The 13,650-nt window shown below is 50.7% G+C and overlaps 2 protein-coding genes across 2 annotated transcripts; both read right to left on the bottom strand.

Moving 5' to 3' along the window:
- Window positions 1-242: 242 nt before the first annotated feature.
- Window positions 243-1,038, bottom strand: PFN3 (profilin 3). The gene has a single exon (XM_045447162.1). It carries the CDS (start codon window positions 720-722, stop codon window positions 309-311), a length of 414 nt encoding a protein of 137 aa, XP_045303118.1. The 5' UTR covers window positions 723-1,038; the 3' UTR covers window positions 243-308.
- A 1,192-nt stretch (window positions 1,039-2,230) lies between these two features.
- Window positions 2,231-10,495, bottom strand: F12 (coagulation factor XII). The gene is made up of 14 exons (XM_045447049.1): window positions 10,364-10,495; window positions 9,937-9,994; window positions 6,026-6,125; window positions 5,798-5,868; window positions 5,394-5,504; window positions 5,118-5,249; window positions 4,862-4,966; window positions 4,548-4,713; window positions 4,252-4,454; window positions 3,933-4,155; window positions 3,578-3,714; window positions 3,328-3,477; window positions 2,649-2,797; window positions 2,231-2,558 (listed from the first exon to the last, which is right to left on the bottom strand). Exons 1-14 carry the CDS (start codon window positions 10,418-10,420, stop codon window positions 2,391-2,393), a joined length of 1,830 nt encoding a protein of 609 aa, XP_045303005.1. The 5' UTR covers window positions 10,421-10,495; the 3' UTR covers window positions 2,231-2,390.
- Between the last annotated feature and the right edge of the window lie 3,155 nt (window positions 10,496-13,650).

Below are 13,650 nucleotides of genomic sequence, written 5' to 3'. Positions count from 1 at the left end.
GCTCAGGTCACGATCTCGCGGTCCGTGGGTTCGAGCCCCACGTCGGGCTCTGGGCTGATGGCTCAGAGCCTGGAGCCTGCTTCGGATTCTGTGTCTCCCTCTCTCTCTGACCCTTCCCCGTTCATGCTCTGTCTCTCTCTGTCTCAAAAATAAATAAACATTGAAAAAAAATTAAAAAAAAAAAAAAAAAGAATCTTTCTGGAAACTGGTTTCCTCATCTGCAACTGCCCAACACGCAAAAACACAGGATGAGCCAGCCAGGCCCAGCAGTTTATTTTGACGCAGTCACCAGTGGCCTAGCTGTACTGCTATGTGCCCTGCTTGCGTAGCCCATTGATCAGCTCATGCACTGTCTTGTTGAGGATGCCCCCATGCACACCCCGTCGGCCCATGAGCACCAGGAGGGCGCGCGGGGTGTGGCCCACGCAGACAGCACGCCCATCCAGCCCTTTAGTGCGAGCGTCCAGAACACCATCTCCCTCAGACAGCAGGTGGTCTCGGATGACACAGCAGCGGCGGCCTGCCACACTCAGGCCAGCCTGCAGGAAGGTGTGCCGATCAGGCCCTATGAGCACACCCACCTCCTGCGGTGATATGGCAGCTAGAAGGCCTCCAGGGCGCGATGCCCACACGCAGCGATTGTCTGAGTGGCCCATGATGGCCACGTCATCAATACGCTGGTCCTGCAGCACTGCACTGATATAGCCTTTCCAGTCCCCCATTCTGGCTCAGAGCGTGCCCCTCGCCTTGCGCTTTTAAGGGATATCCGGCTGTTCCGTGTGCCTGGAACTCCATGCACTGTGAGGCATGTCAGGGCGGGGTTGTGACATCGAGGCATGGTGATGTCACAGAGACACTATGTACACTGGAGAATATGTACATCGGGTGAGGGAGAGAAGCTCATATCTTAGACCTGTGTAAAGTTGTAAAGTTAGCCTGAAAGATAAAATCACACCGATCTGTACAACCCTTGAGAAACCAACTTAAATGGCTCACTGAGCGCAGTGTGCACCCGGGTTTAAGAACAAAAAGAAAGAGGGGCGCCTGGGTGGCTCAGTCGGTTAATCGTCCGACTTCGGCCCAGGTCATGATCTCACAATTCGTGAGTTCAAGCCCCATGTCGGGCTCTGTGCTGACAGCTTGGAGCCTGGAGCCTGCGTGGGATTCTGTGTCTCCCTCTCTCTCTCTGCCCCTCCCCAGCTCATACTTGCACTCTGTCAACAATAACTTAAAAAAAAAAAAAAGAACGAAAAGAAAGAGAGCAAGTCTGGACAGCTAGACCTCCCAGACTGGTGACCATTGAACCCCCCAGTATCCTCAGTTTGGTTCAACGTTAGGAACATCAGCATCTCCTGGGAATCCGTTAAACAGATTGCTGGGTCTCAACTCGAGAGCTTCTGATTCAGTAGTATGGGAGGTAGCCAGAGAATATGCATTTCTTTTTTTTTTTTTTTTTAATTTTTTTTTTTTTCAACGTTTATTTATTTTTGGGACAGAGAGAGACAGAGCATGAACGGGGGAGGGGCAGAGAGAGAGGGAGACACAGAATCGGAAACAGGCTCCAGGCTCTGAGCCATCAGCCCAGAGCCTGACGCGGGGCTCGAACTCCCAGACCGCGAGATCGTGACCTGGCTGAAGTCGGACGCTTAACCGACTGCGCCACCCAGGCGCCCCGAGAATATGCATTTCTAACAAGTTCCCTTGTGACGCTGCTGCTGGTGGTCCAGGCACAATTTGAGCCCCACTGCTCTAGTGCAAGTTCGGGTGGGGGTGTTATCCTCATTGCCAGCTCTAAGAGTCCACAGCACTGTTTTAATGTGAAGCATTTCTAACCATGGTGCTCAGCCTTGACTGCACATGGAATCACCTGGGGAGTTTTAAAAACATACCACTACCCACACCCCCTCCCTAGAGATCTAATTGATCTGAAGTGGATCTCAGGCACAGGTTCAAAAAGCTCCCCCAGATGATTCTAATGTACAGTAGAGATTGAGAACCTCTGTCCTATAAACTTCACAAGTTAAAAAGTTAGTTCATACAAGAGATAAATATATGGAGCCACCCTGCTCAGGACTTGGTACACAGTATGGCTCAAAGAACATCAGTTGGACACCAATCTATACCTTGTTTAAGATCTTAATAGACCCTGTTCCCCAAGGAGTATGGAGAAGTGCACCAGTTTACTGTCTTGGCATTTCCCATCAGGTCCCCTGAAGAACTATGCCTCTCACACATTTTCAGACGCACTTTATTGAGTGCCTACTCTATGCCTGGCGCCAGGCTGGTGGTGCTGAGAGGAATCAAACCCAACCCTTGCCATCCATGATTATGCATCAGCCACCCTTCCATTCCAGAATCCCCCCAGGAGGGAAAGACAAGTCCCTGGATGGTCAGGAATTGGTGTGCTCCTGGATCCAGGCCAGGTAGCTGGCCACGTCGGTGTACACACCTGGTTTGTAGCGGTCGCCACAACCGGAACCCCAGCTGACGATGCCTCGCAGGACGAGCTGGTGCTCTGCAGCCTCCTCCTCACACACTAGCGGGCCCCCCGAGTCACCCTGGGTCAGGGACATGTGGCTCAGCGCCCTTGGTCTGGAGTCTGGACTTGATGGGGTGGAGGAGGGCACCAAGCCAGCCCATGGGCTCACCTGGCAGGCGTCGGTGCCACCCTCGAGGAAGCCAGCGCAGAGCATGCCCGAAGTAAAAGAGACTCCGTGCACGTCCTGGGCGGAGCAGCGCTTAGAAGGGATGAGCGGCACCTGCGCTTCCTGCAGGAAGCTGGAATATTTCCCGGCCCCTGCGAACCAAGAGTGCCTTCCTCACACCCTTTGCGACCCTACTCACTCCCCACTAACTGGCCTCTGTTGCAGCAAGCCCGTGAGGAAGAGTTGCTATTAAAACCATTTCATAGACAAGAAAACTGAGACCAGAGAGGAGCCGGGATTTGAATGGAAGGGGAGGAGCAGGAGTGCTTTGGAACCCCACTCCCACTTCCCACCCAATGTTTCCGAACAATATTTCCCAACTAGCCAACCGGCTGCCCCAGCACGAGGCCGGCATCCTTGTTAGCCCTTGCATCGCAGTACCAAGAAGTAACCAAAGGAAATTGTGATTCTCTCTGTACCCCTTAAGAGCCTTGGGGACCTCCCCTTCCCCCGCCCCAGCAGTGAAGCCCAGGCCCTGGCAGGAGCTGACTGCAGACACAAGGGCCCTGCAAATCTTCCCAACCCACCAGGTCAGCGCCACCTGTCCCTAGTGGTACCAAAGCTGAGAATTTCTCTTGCCTACCCACCGGGCCTGCCGCCCCTAGCCAGCCGTTCTGCCTACCCTCAAACTGGTGGCCCCAGCCTGCCACCTCACAGAGGGCGGCCTCGGCCTCAGCTGGGCGGGCAGCGCTGCTTGGCAGGCACACCGGCTGAACGAAAGGCGACGGGAGCGCGCAGTGGCCGTCCTCTCTTTCCTGCAGGCGCAGCAGGGCTAACCCAGGCAAGGAGGAGGGTGAGACCCAGACGCTGGGACTTCGAGCCCTCCCCCACCCTTTCCCCTGGTCGCCGAGGGGGCGCTCCCGCCCCCGCACCCAGGTCGTGCTGGTAGGTGATGGGCGAGAAGGCCTCGTGCAGGCGGTAGGCGCGCACGGCCAGAGTCTGGCACTGCTCACAGCTCTGGTTATGGCGGTCCTGGCCGAGCACCACCGTCAGCTCCTCCGGCGGGGGCCTGCGGGCGGAGGGGATGCGGGGGAAAGCGAGCTCAGAGCCGGCAACAGGCCTCCTGCCCCCGAGTCCCTTGCTGGGTTTCAGCTTCCTCCTAGGGCGCTGGGGAAGAGTGAGAGGGAGGTAGGGCATGGAGGTAGGGCAGGGTGTTGCACGGAAGCTGGGCTCGGAAGAACGAGGAGCTAGGGTCCTGGGCAGGGCGCCAGACGCGGCGGGACTCGCCGGTTCTGCAGGCAGTGCGCCGCGGTCAGCACCCAGCAGGAGGCGATGAGGTTGCCCGCGCAGAAATTGTGGCGCCAGTACAACGCCGCGATGTAGGGGTGCGCCCCGGGCAGGGCCACCAGTCCCCCAACCACGCGGCTCAGCGAGGACAGCCGTTTCCGGAGCCGTTGTCCGCAGCTGGGACTCGGCAGGGGAGTGGGCTGCTCCGGCGTGGCGCCCAAAGCTGTGGGAGGAGCCCAGGCTGAGTTCTGGGAGACCCACCAAGGGCTGGAAGGTAGCTCGCCGCGCGCCCTCTGACTTCCCGCCACTTCCCAACTACCTGGGGTCGGGGACTGAGGCTTCTGCAGTGCTGAAAGCGAGGGCAGGGGAAAATCCGGGTGCTCAGAGGGGACCTGGGTTGGAGGCAGGAACTGAGGAGCCTCTAGGACTGGGGGTTCGCAACGTGCCAGGCGGCAATATTCCCAGCTCAGCCGGTCGCCGCTCCACACGAAGCACCACGGGCGGGTGTCGTTGTCCGGATTCCTGTAACCACCGGAGGGGGCGCTGTTAAAGGGTAAGGAGCGCCAGAGGGCCCTGGGGCAGAGGGAGATGCCCCGCCCGCCCCACCCAGCGCACCTGCAGAAGGCATGGTCGCCCAGTCCCCAGTTCAGCGCTTGCTCTGCAGTCACGTTCCGGTAGGTGGCCTCTGAGGCCCACGGCTGACACCGGGCGCCCGACAGCGCAGTCTCGGCTGTGCCGCGGTAGTCAAGCCCGTGGCCGTCGTAGCATCGCGCCTCAGTGTCTGGGGAGAGAGGCGGCTCCTTGCAGCCTGGAACTGGTGTGGTTTCCCACTGCCCTCTCAGCCACTTTCCCCACTCTCCGGAGTGCCTCTCCCGGAGTCCTTCTTACCTGGGGGCGGAGCTTCTGATTCCTCCAAGATCCCTACTCACCTACGTCGCAGAAGCGTCCTGCGTATCCCATCCGGCAACGGCACAGGCGGTGGCCCTCCGCCTCTAGGCAGCTGCCTCCGTTGAGGCACGGGTTGGTGTGGCAGACTGGGAGATGGAGCACATTGAAGCACCTCTGGGCCCGAAGATCTCACAGAAAATTCCCCTTTCTTTCGGCACCCCGACTGGTTGCCTAACAGCTTTTCCTCCAGACCTCTGCCTTCCTCCTCTCAGGCCAATTCCTGACCCATCCACTCACCCTGGCTGGCCAGCGGCTTGCAGTGGGCATCAGGACCCTTACACTGGCACTCGGCCACACCCGCCGATTCAAGCCTATGCCATGTTTCTTTCTCATGGAAGAACTGGAGAAGCTGAGGCTCAAAGCATTTCTCTGGGGACAAATGGGAGAGGGCAGGGGTCTCAAGAGAAGCCAGGATCATGCCAAGTCTCCGGGGATCCAGAGACCTCTTCAGTGGGCCCAGGACTGCCCCTGTTTTTCCCAACAGCACCTCACATGGCTTCACCATCTCCTTACCTCTCTGGCAGTGCTTCCCAGTGAAGTGTTCTGGACAGATGCAGTGTGGGCCTTTTGGCATGTTCACACAGGTCCCTCCATTCTGGCAGGGGCTGTGTTTGCTGCAGTGGTCTGAGAGATGGATACAGTGGAAGAAAGAGTGGGGAGCCTGAGTCAGACAGCCTGGGTCATGGGAGATAAGTCCCTACCCAAACCTGCTTGTCCTATGACCTTGGCACTCCAAGTTTCCATGCCTTAGTTTACCCACCTGCAAAATGAGGCTACCTTCTCCTAGAACTTCTCCCTCTGGAGGAAGGGAAGGGTCTGGATGGGCCCAGAATACCAGGTGGGTAAGAACTGATGATACCCAGTAGAGTAGGGGGAAGGAGAGGGCCCTGAGCTACCCCAAAGGCTGTGTGTAGTACCTTTCACTTTCTCGGGCTCCAGGCAGTATGCCCATTGCTGGTCCTGCTCGAAGTTGGGACTGGTAGCACACCTGTAGAAAAAGATGAAGCTTCCCTGCTCTGCCCAGGGGATTGGCCCACCCTTCCTTCTCAGAGCCCCCTTTCTCCAAGCAGTGTTCCTTGGGCAGATGGATGGGCAGAATTCGTCTCCCACAGGTCCCTGCTCCAATCCCTTCTGGGTAGTCTTACCAGGGCTGGCGGCCAGGCCGGCCCTTGTGGATGCATGTGTGGTACAGTTGCCGGTTGTACTGGAAGGGGAAGTAGCAGGGCTCCCCAGTGACAGTGAGAACTGCAAAGATAACACACTCCCTGATGATGTTTCCCATGCCCCCCACACCCTGCTCAGGTGCTACCCCTCAGGGCCTGATTGGAAAACAGATAGACCCTTGAAAAGATCATTATGCCTTCAAAAGGTTCAGTTCTGCCAAACTGAACTTAAGATGTTCCCTTCTGCACTCAGACAGCTGGAGTGGGCTCCTGACCCCACCACCTGCTAATTGTGTGACCTTGGGCAAATCTGTAGCCCCCAGGCCTAGAAGAGTGCTTGCCACAAAGTAGCCACTTAATAAATACACGTTGAATGTAGAAGTCACTTGACCACTCTGAGCCTTAGTTTCCTCATCTGTGAAATGACAACAATAATAGTATAGTTGACCCTTAAAAACCTAAGTTTGAACTACACAGGTCCACTTATGTGTGGGGTTTTTTTTTTCGATAAATACAGTACTCTAAATGTATTTTCCTTATGATTTTTTATTAATGTTTTCTTTTCTCTAGCTTACTCTATTCAAGAATACAATATACTGTATAATACAGTTAACATACAAAATATGTGTTAATCAACTATTTATGTTGTTGGTAAAGTTTCCCATCAGTAGTCTACAGTAGGCTATTAGTAGTTAAGTTGTGGGGAGTCGAAGCTTCTACATGGATTTTCTACTACACAGGAGGGAGGGCCTCAGCTCCTCTGACCTTCTTGTTCAGGGATCAACTATATAGCAGAAAAGTTTCAGTTTTGAGAGATGAAAAGAGTTCTGGAAATGGATTGTGATGGTTGTACAACAATAGAGTGTACTTAATACCACTGAATTGTACACTTAAAAAGTATTAAGATAGTAAATTTTATGTTATGCATATTTTATAATAAAAATCACTTTTATTTATTTTAAAAGATTTTTATTTTTATATATTTTTTAAGTTTATTTATTTATTTTTGAGAAAGAGAGAATGCACACAGGGCAGAGAGAAAGGGAGACAGAGAATATCAAGCAGGCTCTGTGGTGCTGGCACAGAGCCCAACATGGGGCTTGAACTCATCAACCATGAGATCATGACCTGAGCCAAAACCAAAAGTCAGACACTTAACCAACTGAGCCACCCAGGCACCCCTTAGATTTTTATTTTGTGTTTTTAATTGTTTGTTTGTTTGTTTGTTTATTATAGAGAGAGCACACATGAGCACTGAAGAGGGGTAAAGGAAGAAAGAGGGAACTGTGGCTCAATCTCACAACCCTGGGATCATGACCTGAGCTGAAACCAAGAGTCGGACGCTCAACTGACTAAGCCACCCAGGAGCCTCTAAAGACTTTTATTTTTAAGCAATCTCTACACACAACATGGGGCTCTAACTCACAACCCCAAGATCAATAGTTACATGCTTCACTGACTGAGCCAGCCAGGTGCCCCTAAAAATCACTTTAAATGATGCAGGTATATTTGTACAGGAAAGTGTTCAAGGAGCATCTGGGAGGCTCAGTCAGTTAAGGATCAACTTTTGATTGTGGCTCAGGTCATGATCTCAGAGTTTGTGAGATTGAGTCCTGCCTCCAGGCTCTGTGCTGCCAGCACATAGCCTGCTTGGGATTCTCGCTCTCTGCCCCTCCCCCACTCATGCTTTCTCTCTCTCTCTCTCTCTCTCTCAAACTTAAAAAAAAAAAGAAAAAAGTATTCATAATTTTAAATGAAGAAGGGCAGTTAAAAACGGCATGTCAAGGGGCCCCTGGCTGGCTCAGTCAGTAGAGCATGCGACTCTTAATCCCAGGGTTGAAAGTTCAAGCCCCATGTTGGGCATAGAGATTACTTAAAAATAAGATCTTGAAAACAAAACAAACCCAAAAAACCAGCATGTCAAATGTGGTCCTATTTTTGTACAAATATATTTACATATACATCAAAAAGAAATCTAGAAGGACATGCTCCAAAGTTTGTAGGAGTGGTTTTTAGAAGATAGCGGATTATGGAAGAATTTTTTCTTCTTTTGCATTTCTGTAATTTCTAAAGTTTTTACAATAAAAATGTTGCTAGTAGCTATTATTATTTTTAAAAACAGTATAGTATAGCCACTCTGTTTGCTGCCTTCTTGCTAAACTGTATTGGTAATCCCTAAACCAATTCTCACGGTGCTTTTATGGTCATTCATGGATGTGCATGGAGTGGTGAAAAATGTGAGGTCCTGAAGCACAAATTCCCAGCTAAGGTGAAACAAGGTAATGCTCTGCTTCTTGTTTCAGCTTTTCTCCTGTAACCACGTGTCCTTTTCACAGTCTATTCAGAGCCACATTTTTGAAATTTTGTGCTTCTGGTAGATGATTTTACTGTTGAAAATGGCCCCCAAATATGGTGCCGATGTTCCTAAGTGCAAGCAGGCCATGATATATATTCTAGAGAACATTTATGTGTGAGAAAAGCTTCGTCCAGGCTTGAGTTATAGTGCTGCTGGCCATGACTTTATTATGAATGAAGGGACAACACAGTAAGTAAGATATCTTGAAACAGAATGACACATAAAATAAGCTTCTATGTTGACAGTTGATGAAAATGTTGTGACCAGAGCTCACAGGAACCTAACCTTAAATTTCCTTTAGGAGCAGTCATTCAGTATTTGCTAATTCAGTGTTCTCTGTGACTTTATAGAACATGACAACCATGAATGACAAGACTTGACTATCTACTTCAGAGGAGTATTGTGAGACCTAAATGAGATAATGTCTATCAAACACTTAGCACAGAGTCTGGCACATAGTATGTGCTCAATAAGCATTTTGTCGTTATGTCATATGTGCTGCTATTTTGTCGTTAAAGGCAAAGGCACAGCAGCACTCGCTGAAGGCCAAACCAGGAATAGGATTAAATGAGGAGAGACCCATAAGATGTAAATGGGATAGATAGAGAGGAGGAAGACTTCAAGTAGGTGATTAGGCAAAGGCAGGGCACTTAGGTTGGCTCAGGAAAAAGAGAGGAAAGCAGTTTGGCTGGGTGTGGAAGGACGAGGCAAGGAGGTAGAGGTAGGCAGTGTCAGGCGTGGGGCCCTACTGCCATGCTGAGGGGCTGGGCCTGGCCTCACCACACAAGGCTTACCAGGACAGGGTCCATCTAGTTCACAATTTGAGGAAAATATTGAGTGCCTGGAAGAATGAAGGCAATGGGGAGCTGTTGCATGGTTTGAGGAGAGGGGAGATACAGACATCCCCCATCTAAAAGGGAACTTGATAAGTAAAAGCTAATATAGTTTAAGCATTCACCATGCAGTAGTCTGTGGGCTGAGTGCCTCACGTGGATTAACAACTCATTTCTCCTTCTCCACAACCCTAAGAGATTTACTATTACCACCCTCATTTTATGGGTGGAGAAAATGAAGCTTGGAGAGGTCAAGTCACTTTCCCAGAGTCACCTAGCACATAAGTGATGAAGCCAGGATTCAGAGACATTTGGGCTTCAGAGCCCTGCTCTTGTCCATAAGGGCCCTGGCCTCTGTGTGGCATGACTGATGCCTATGAGATGTACTGAGGGAAGGAGAAGAAGAGAGGCTGGGGAACCTGAGGGAGACTGGAAGGCACTGGGCTGGGAACTCAGATATAGCCCAAGCCCTGCTCTCAAAGAGCACACAGTTCACTATCACTCTGGGTCCCCAGTGCCCATGGGAAAAAGACCTGACACATAGTAGGCACTCTGGTCTGAATACTAGCCAAGGTAGGGACAAAGTGAAGAGTGTCCCGGATCCCTCCCCGTGTGCCAAGGGCCCCAAACTGACCATCTGCACACTCCCCACCATACTCATTCCCACTGAAGGGTCTTTTAGGAGGCACAGCCAGGATACTTACCCACTGTGTGCTCATCTGCTCTGTGCTTATGCTCCTTAGGGGCTTTCCAAGGTGGAGTCTACAGGGGAGAGAAAAAGGGAATTTTCCCAGAAAGTCAGAGCCTACCTCTGATCCCATGCCAGTCTTCAGCTTCCTCTCACATCTCAGAAATGCAGGAATTTTCTCAAAAGACCCAGACCCTTTGTTCCTCTTCCTATTGTCTCCTCAAGGTCCCCCTCCCCCAGAAATGAAGGCCATGTCCTCATATCCACCAGCTCTAGCTGTCTCTCTTCCCTGCCCCCCTCCCCCAGGCCCTATGGGTTACTCTTGCCTTTCCAAACAGGCCTTCTAGTCACCTGGACCAAAAAGTCATGAGCAGAGGCCAAGGCTGTAATAGGGACCCCCAGGGCCATCTCAGCACAATCCTCCTGGCTCCCACAGCTCTCACCAAAAGCGCTGACTCCAGGCTTCCCAGCAGGGACCCCAGGAACAGGAGAGCCCTCATGGCGTCTGTTAGTCTAGCTGCTTGCCCAGGAGTCCAGATCAATAGAATTGGTCAAAGGTCCTTGAGTCCTGGGAATTAGAGATTGGTCGAGCTGCCCTCTTGGGCCTGGTGGGGCATAGGCTGTTTGTGGAAAGTCAAACAGAGCAGCTTCCTTGCTAGGCCCCCAAGGGCAGGGGAGTTGGGATTTGGTGAGGGACTGACACAGTGTGGGAAGAAGGACCTATGTTTCAGGTTCTACTGGGAGGAAGTTAAGGAGGTCCAAGAGAAGCTTCCTACTAAAGGGATCTTAGAGTCCATGATGAGGTATATTCATTTTCTGTTGCTGCCTAAAATTAACCACAAACTTCATAGCTTAAAACAATACCCATTGGGGGACCAGGGGCTCTGTCAGTTGAGCATTCAGCCCTTGGTTTCGGCTCAGGTCATGATCTTATGGTTCGTGAGTTCAAGCCGTGTGTCAGGCTCTGTGCTGATGGTGCAGAGCCTGCTTGGAATTCTCTCTCTTTCCCTCACTCTCTACCCTCCTCCCCCCACTCTCTCTCTCAAAATAAATAAAAACTTTTAAAAAATAACCATTTATTTGCAAATCTGTAGCTCAAAATTCCAGCACTGTGTGACTGGGTTTTCTATTCAGGGTATCACACAACTGTGATCAAGGCTGAGTTCTCTGAAAGGTCTGGAGGAAAATCCATTTCCAAGCTCATTCAGGCCATTGGCAGAACTCAGTTCCTTGATTTGTAGGACTGAAGTCCCAGTTTCTTTGTAGGCTGTCAGCCAGGGGCCAGACTTAGCTCCTAGAAGCTGCTTGCATTTCTTGCCATGTGGTCCCCTCCATCTTCCAAGCCAGCAACAGAGACTCTCCCCCATGTTGACTCTCTCTCACACTTTGAATCTCTTTTGCCAGGAAGAATCCCATTCCATTTAAGGACTTACCTGATTAGGTCAGGCCCACCAATGATAATCTCATTTTAAGGTCTATTTACTTGGTACCTTACCTACATTTGCAGAATTCTTCTATAGAACATCTAGATTAGTGGTGGATTGAATAACTAGGAGAAGGTATGCATACACCATGGGTCCTGGGGGCCATCTTAGAATTCTACCTACTACAGAAAGTGGGCCAAGAAAGTAGATGATCCTATGAGAAAAATGCTAAACCAAGAGGTGCTAAAATGTGCAGTTGGAGCAAAAGTGTGGGAGATGGGATGGCATTATTATTTCTCCTGCCCCCAAACCATTCACCTTGATTCAGTAGTGACACCCTGCTTTTTCTTTTTGGGAACCACTCCTCCTTCATCCTCTGGGTGAGTCTCTAGTGCTTCCAGTTCTACCTTCAGTTCTAAGCATGGGGGTGTGGCCTAGGTCTGGCCAATCAGAGCATGGTATCTCTAGACCATAGCCATTGGTTCAGGGATAAGCATATGCACAAATTTGGCCAGAGTCAGCCTTGGGACTTTTGCCAGAACTTTGGGAAAAAAGATACTCTCTTCCCACTCATGTCACCAGGAATGCAAGCCGGGAGATGTTGATTTTGTACTGCTTGGGGAGACACTGCCTGAGAAGGAAACCTACACATAGGAAAAGTAGAACAAACAGGGAAGAAAGGATGGAGGGATGCTGTGGGAGTCAGCCTCCAAGATGTTCCCTATTGATGCTCATCTCCTGGATTTCATGCCTTAGTATAGTTTCTTCCCACATGAGTTAGAGTCAGAGCTGTTCTTTGTGTCCAATAGAATATGGCAGAAGTGATGGTTTTGCTCAGCCCAGGTCATAAAAAGGATTGCAGTGGCTCACTCTGGGGGAAGCCAGCTTGCCATGTTGTGAGGACACTCAAGCAACCCTACAGAGAGGCCCATGTGGGGAGAAAGTAGTCTCCTGCCAACAACCAACACCAGTTTGAATGAGCCACTTTAGCCTGGGTGGCTCAGTCAGTTAAGTGTCCGACTTTGGCTCAGGTCATGATCTCAGGGTTTGTGAGTTAGAGCCCCACCTTGGGCTCTGTGCTGACAGCTAGGAGCCTGGAGACTGCTTCGCTTTCTGTGTCTCCCTCTCTCTCTCTGCCCCTCCCCGACGCATGCTCTGTCTGTCTGTCTCTCTCTCAAATGAATAAACATAAAAATTTTTTTTTTGAATGGGCCACTTTGGAAGTGGATACTGCAGCCCCAAACAACATCTGGCATGCAACCTCATGGGAGGTCTCAAGCTAAAACTACACAGCCACGTTGCTCCTGAATTTTTTTTTTTTAAGGTATAATTGATTCTCGAACCTTGGGGACAGTGAGAAATGATAATTGATTGGTTTTTTTTTAAGTTTATTTATTTATTTTTGAGAGACAGAGAGCACTAGCAGGGGAGGAGCAGAGGGAGAGAAGGAGAGAGAGAATCCCAAGCAGGCTCCATGCTGTTAGTGCAAAGCCCGACAGGGGGCTCAATCTCACTAAATGTGAGATCATGACCTGAGCCAAAATCAAGAGTTGGACACTTAACTGACTGAGCCACCCAGGTGCCCCAATAGTTGTTTAAGTTTTTTTTTTTTTAATGTTTATTTATTACTGAGAGAGAAGAGAGAGAGAGAGAGGTGGGGAGGGACAGAGAGAGAGGGAGACACAGAATCCGAGGCAAGCTCCAGGCTCTGAGCTGTCAGCACAGAGCCTGATGTGGGGCTCGAACTCACCAACGGTGAGATCATGACCTGAGCTGAAGTCAGACGCCTACCGACTGAGCCACCCAGGTGCCCCAAGTTTTCTTTTTTTTTTTTTTTTTTAATTTTTTTTTTCAACGTTTATTTATTTTTGGGACAGAGAGAGACAGAGCATGAACGGGGGAGGGGCAGAGAGAGAGGGAGACACAGAATCGGAAACAGACTCCAGGCTCTGAGCCATCAGCCCAGAGCCCGACACGGGGCTTGAACTCACAGACCGCGAGATCCTGACCTGGCTGAAGTCGGACGCTTAACCGACTGCGCCACCCAGGCGCCTCCAGCAAGTTTTCTTTTTTTAATTTATTTTGAGAGATACAGAGAGATCCAGCAGGGGAGGGGAAGAGAGTGAGAGAAAGAGAGAGAGAGAGAGAGAGAGAGAGAGAGAGAGAGAGAATCCCAAGCAGGATCCATGTTACCAGCATGGAGACTGAAGCAGGACTCGAACCCACAAACCGTGAGATCATTATCTGAGCCAAAACTGAGAGTCAGACACTTAATGAATGGAGCAACTCAGGTGCCCTAATTGTTG

This window comes from Leopardus geoffroyi, chromosome A1, assembly GCF_018350155.1.
Source record: "Leopardus geoffroyi isolate Oge1 chromosome A1, O.geoffroyi_Oge1_pat1.0, whole genome shotgun sequence".
NCBI classification, from domain to species: Eukaryota; Metazoa; Chordata; class Mammalia; order Carnivora; family Felidae; genus Leopardus; species Leopardus geoffroyi.
This window is presented reverse-complemented; position numbering and strand designations above follow the sequence as displayed.

Excerpts from the sequence above, each read along its gene's own strand:
- PFN3 (XM_045447162.1), bottom strand. The coding sequence starts at position 722 with ATGGGGGACTGGAAAGGCTATATCAGTGCAGTGCTGCAGGACCAGCGT.
- F12 (XM_045447049.1), bottom strand. The coding sequence starts at position 10,420 with ATGAGGGCTCTCCTGTTCCTGGGGTCCCTGCTGGGAAGCCTGGAGTCA. Across the intron at positions 4,967-5,117 it reads CAAGCCGCTGGCCAGCCAGG|TCTGCCACACCAACCCGTGC; the intron begins GTGAGTGGATGG and ends TCCATCTCCCAG. Across the intron at positions 2,798-3,327 it reads CTGGGGCCACCAGTTTGAGG|GGGCCGGGAAATATTCCAGC; the intron begins GTAGGCAGAACG and ends CTTGGTTCGCAG.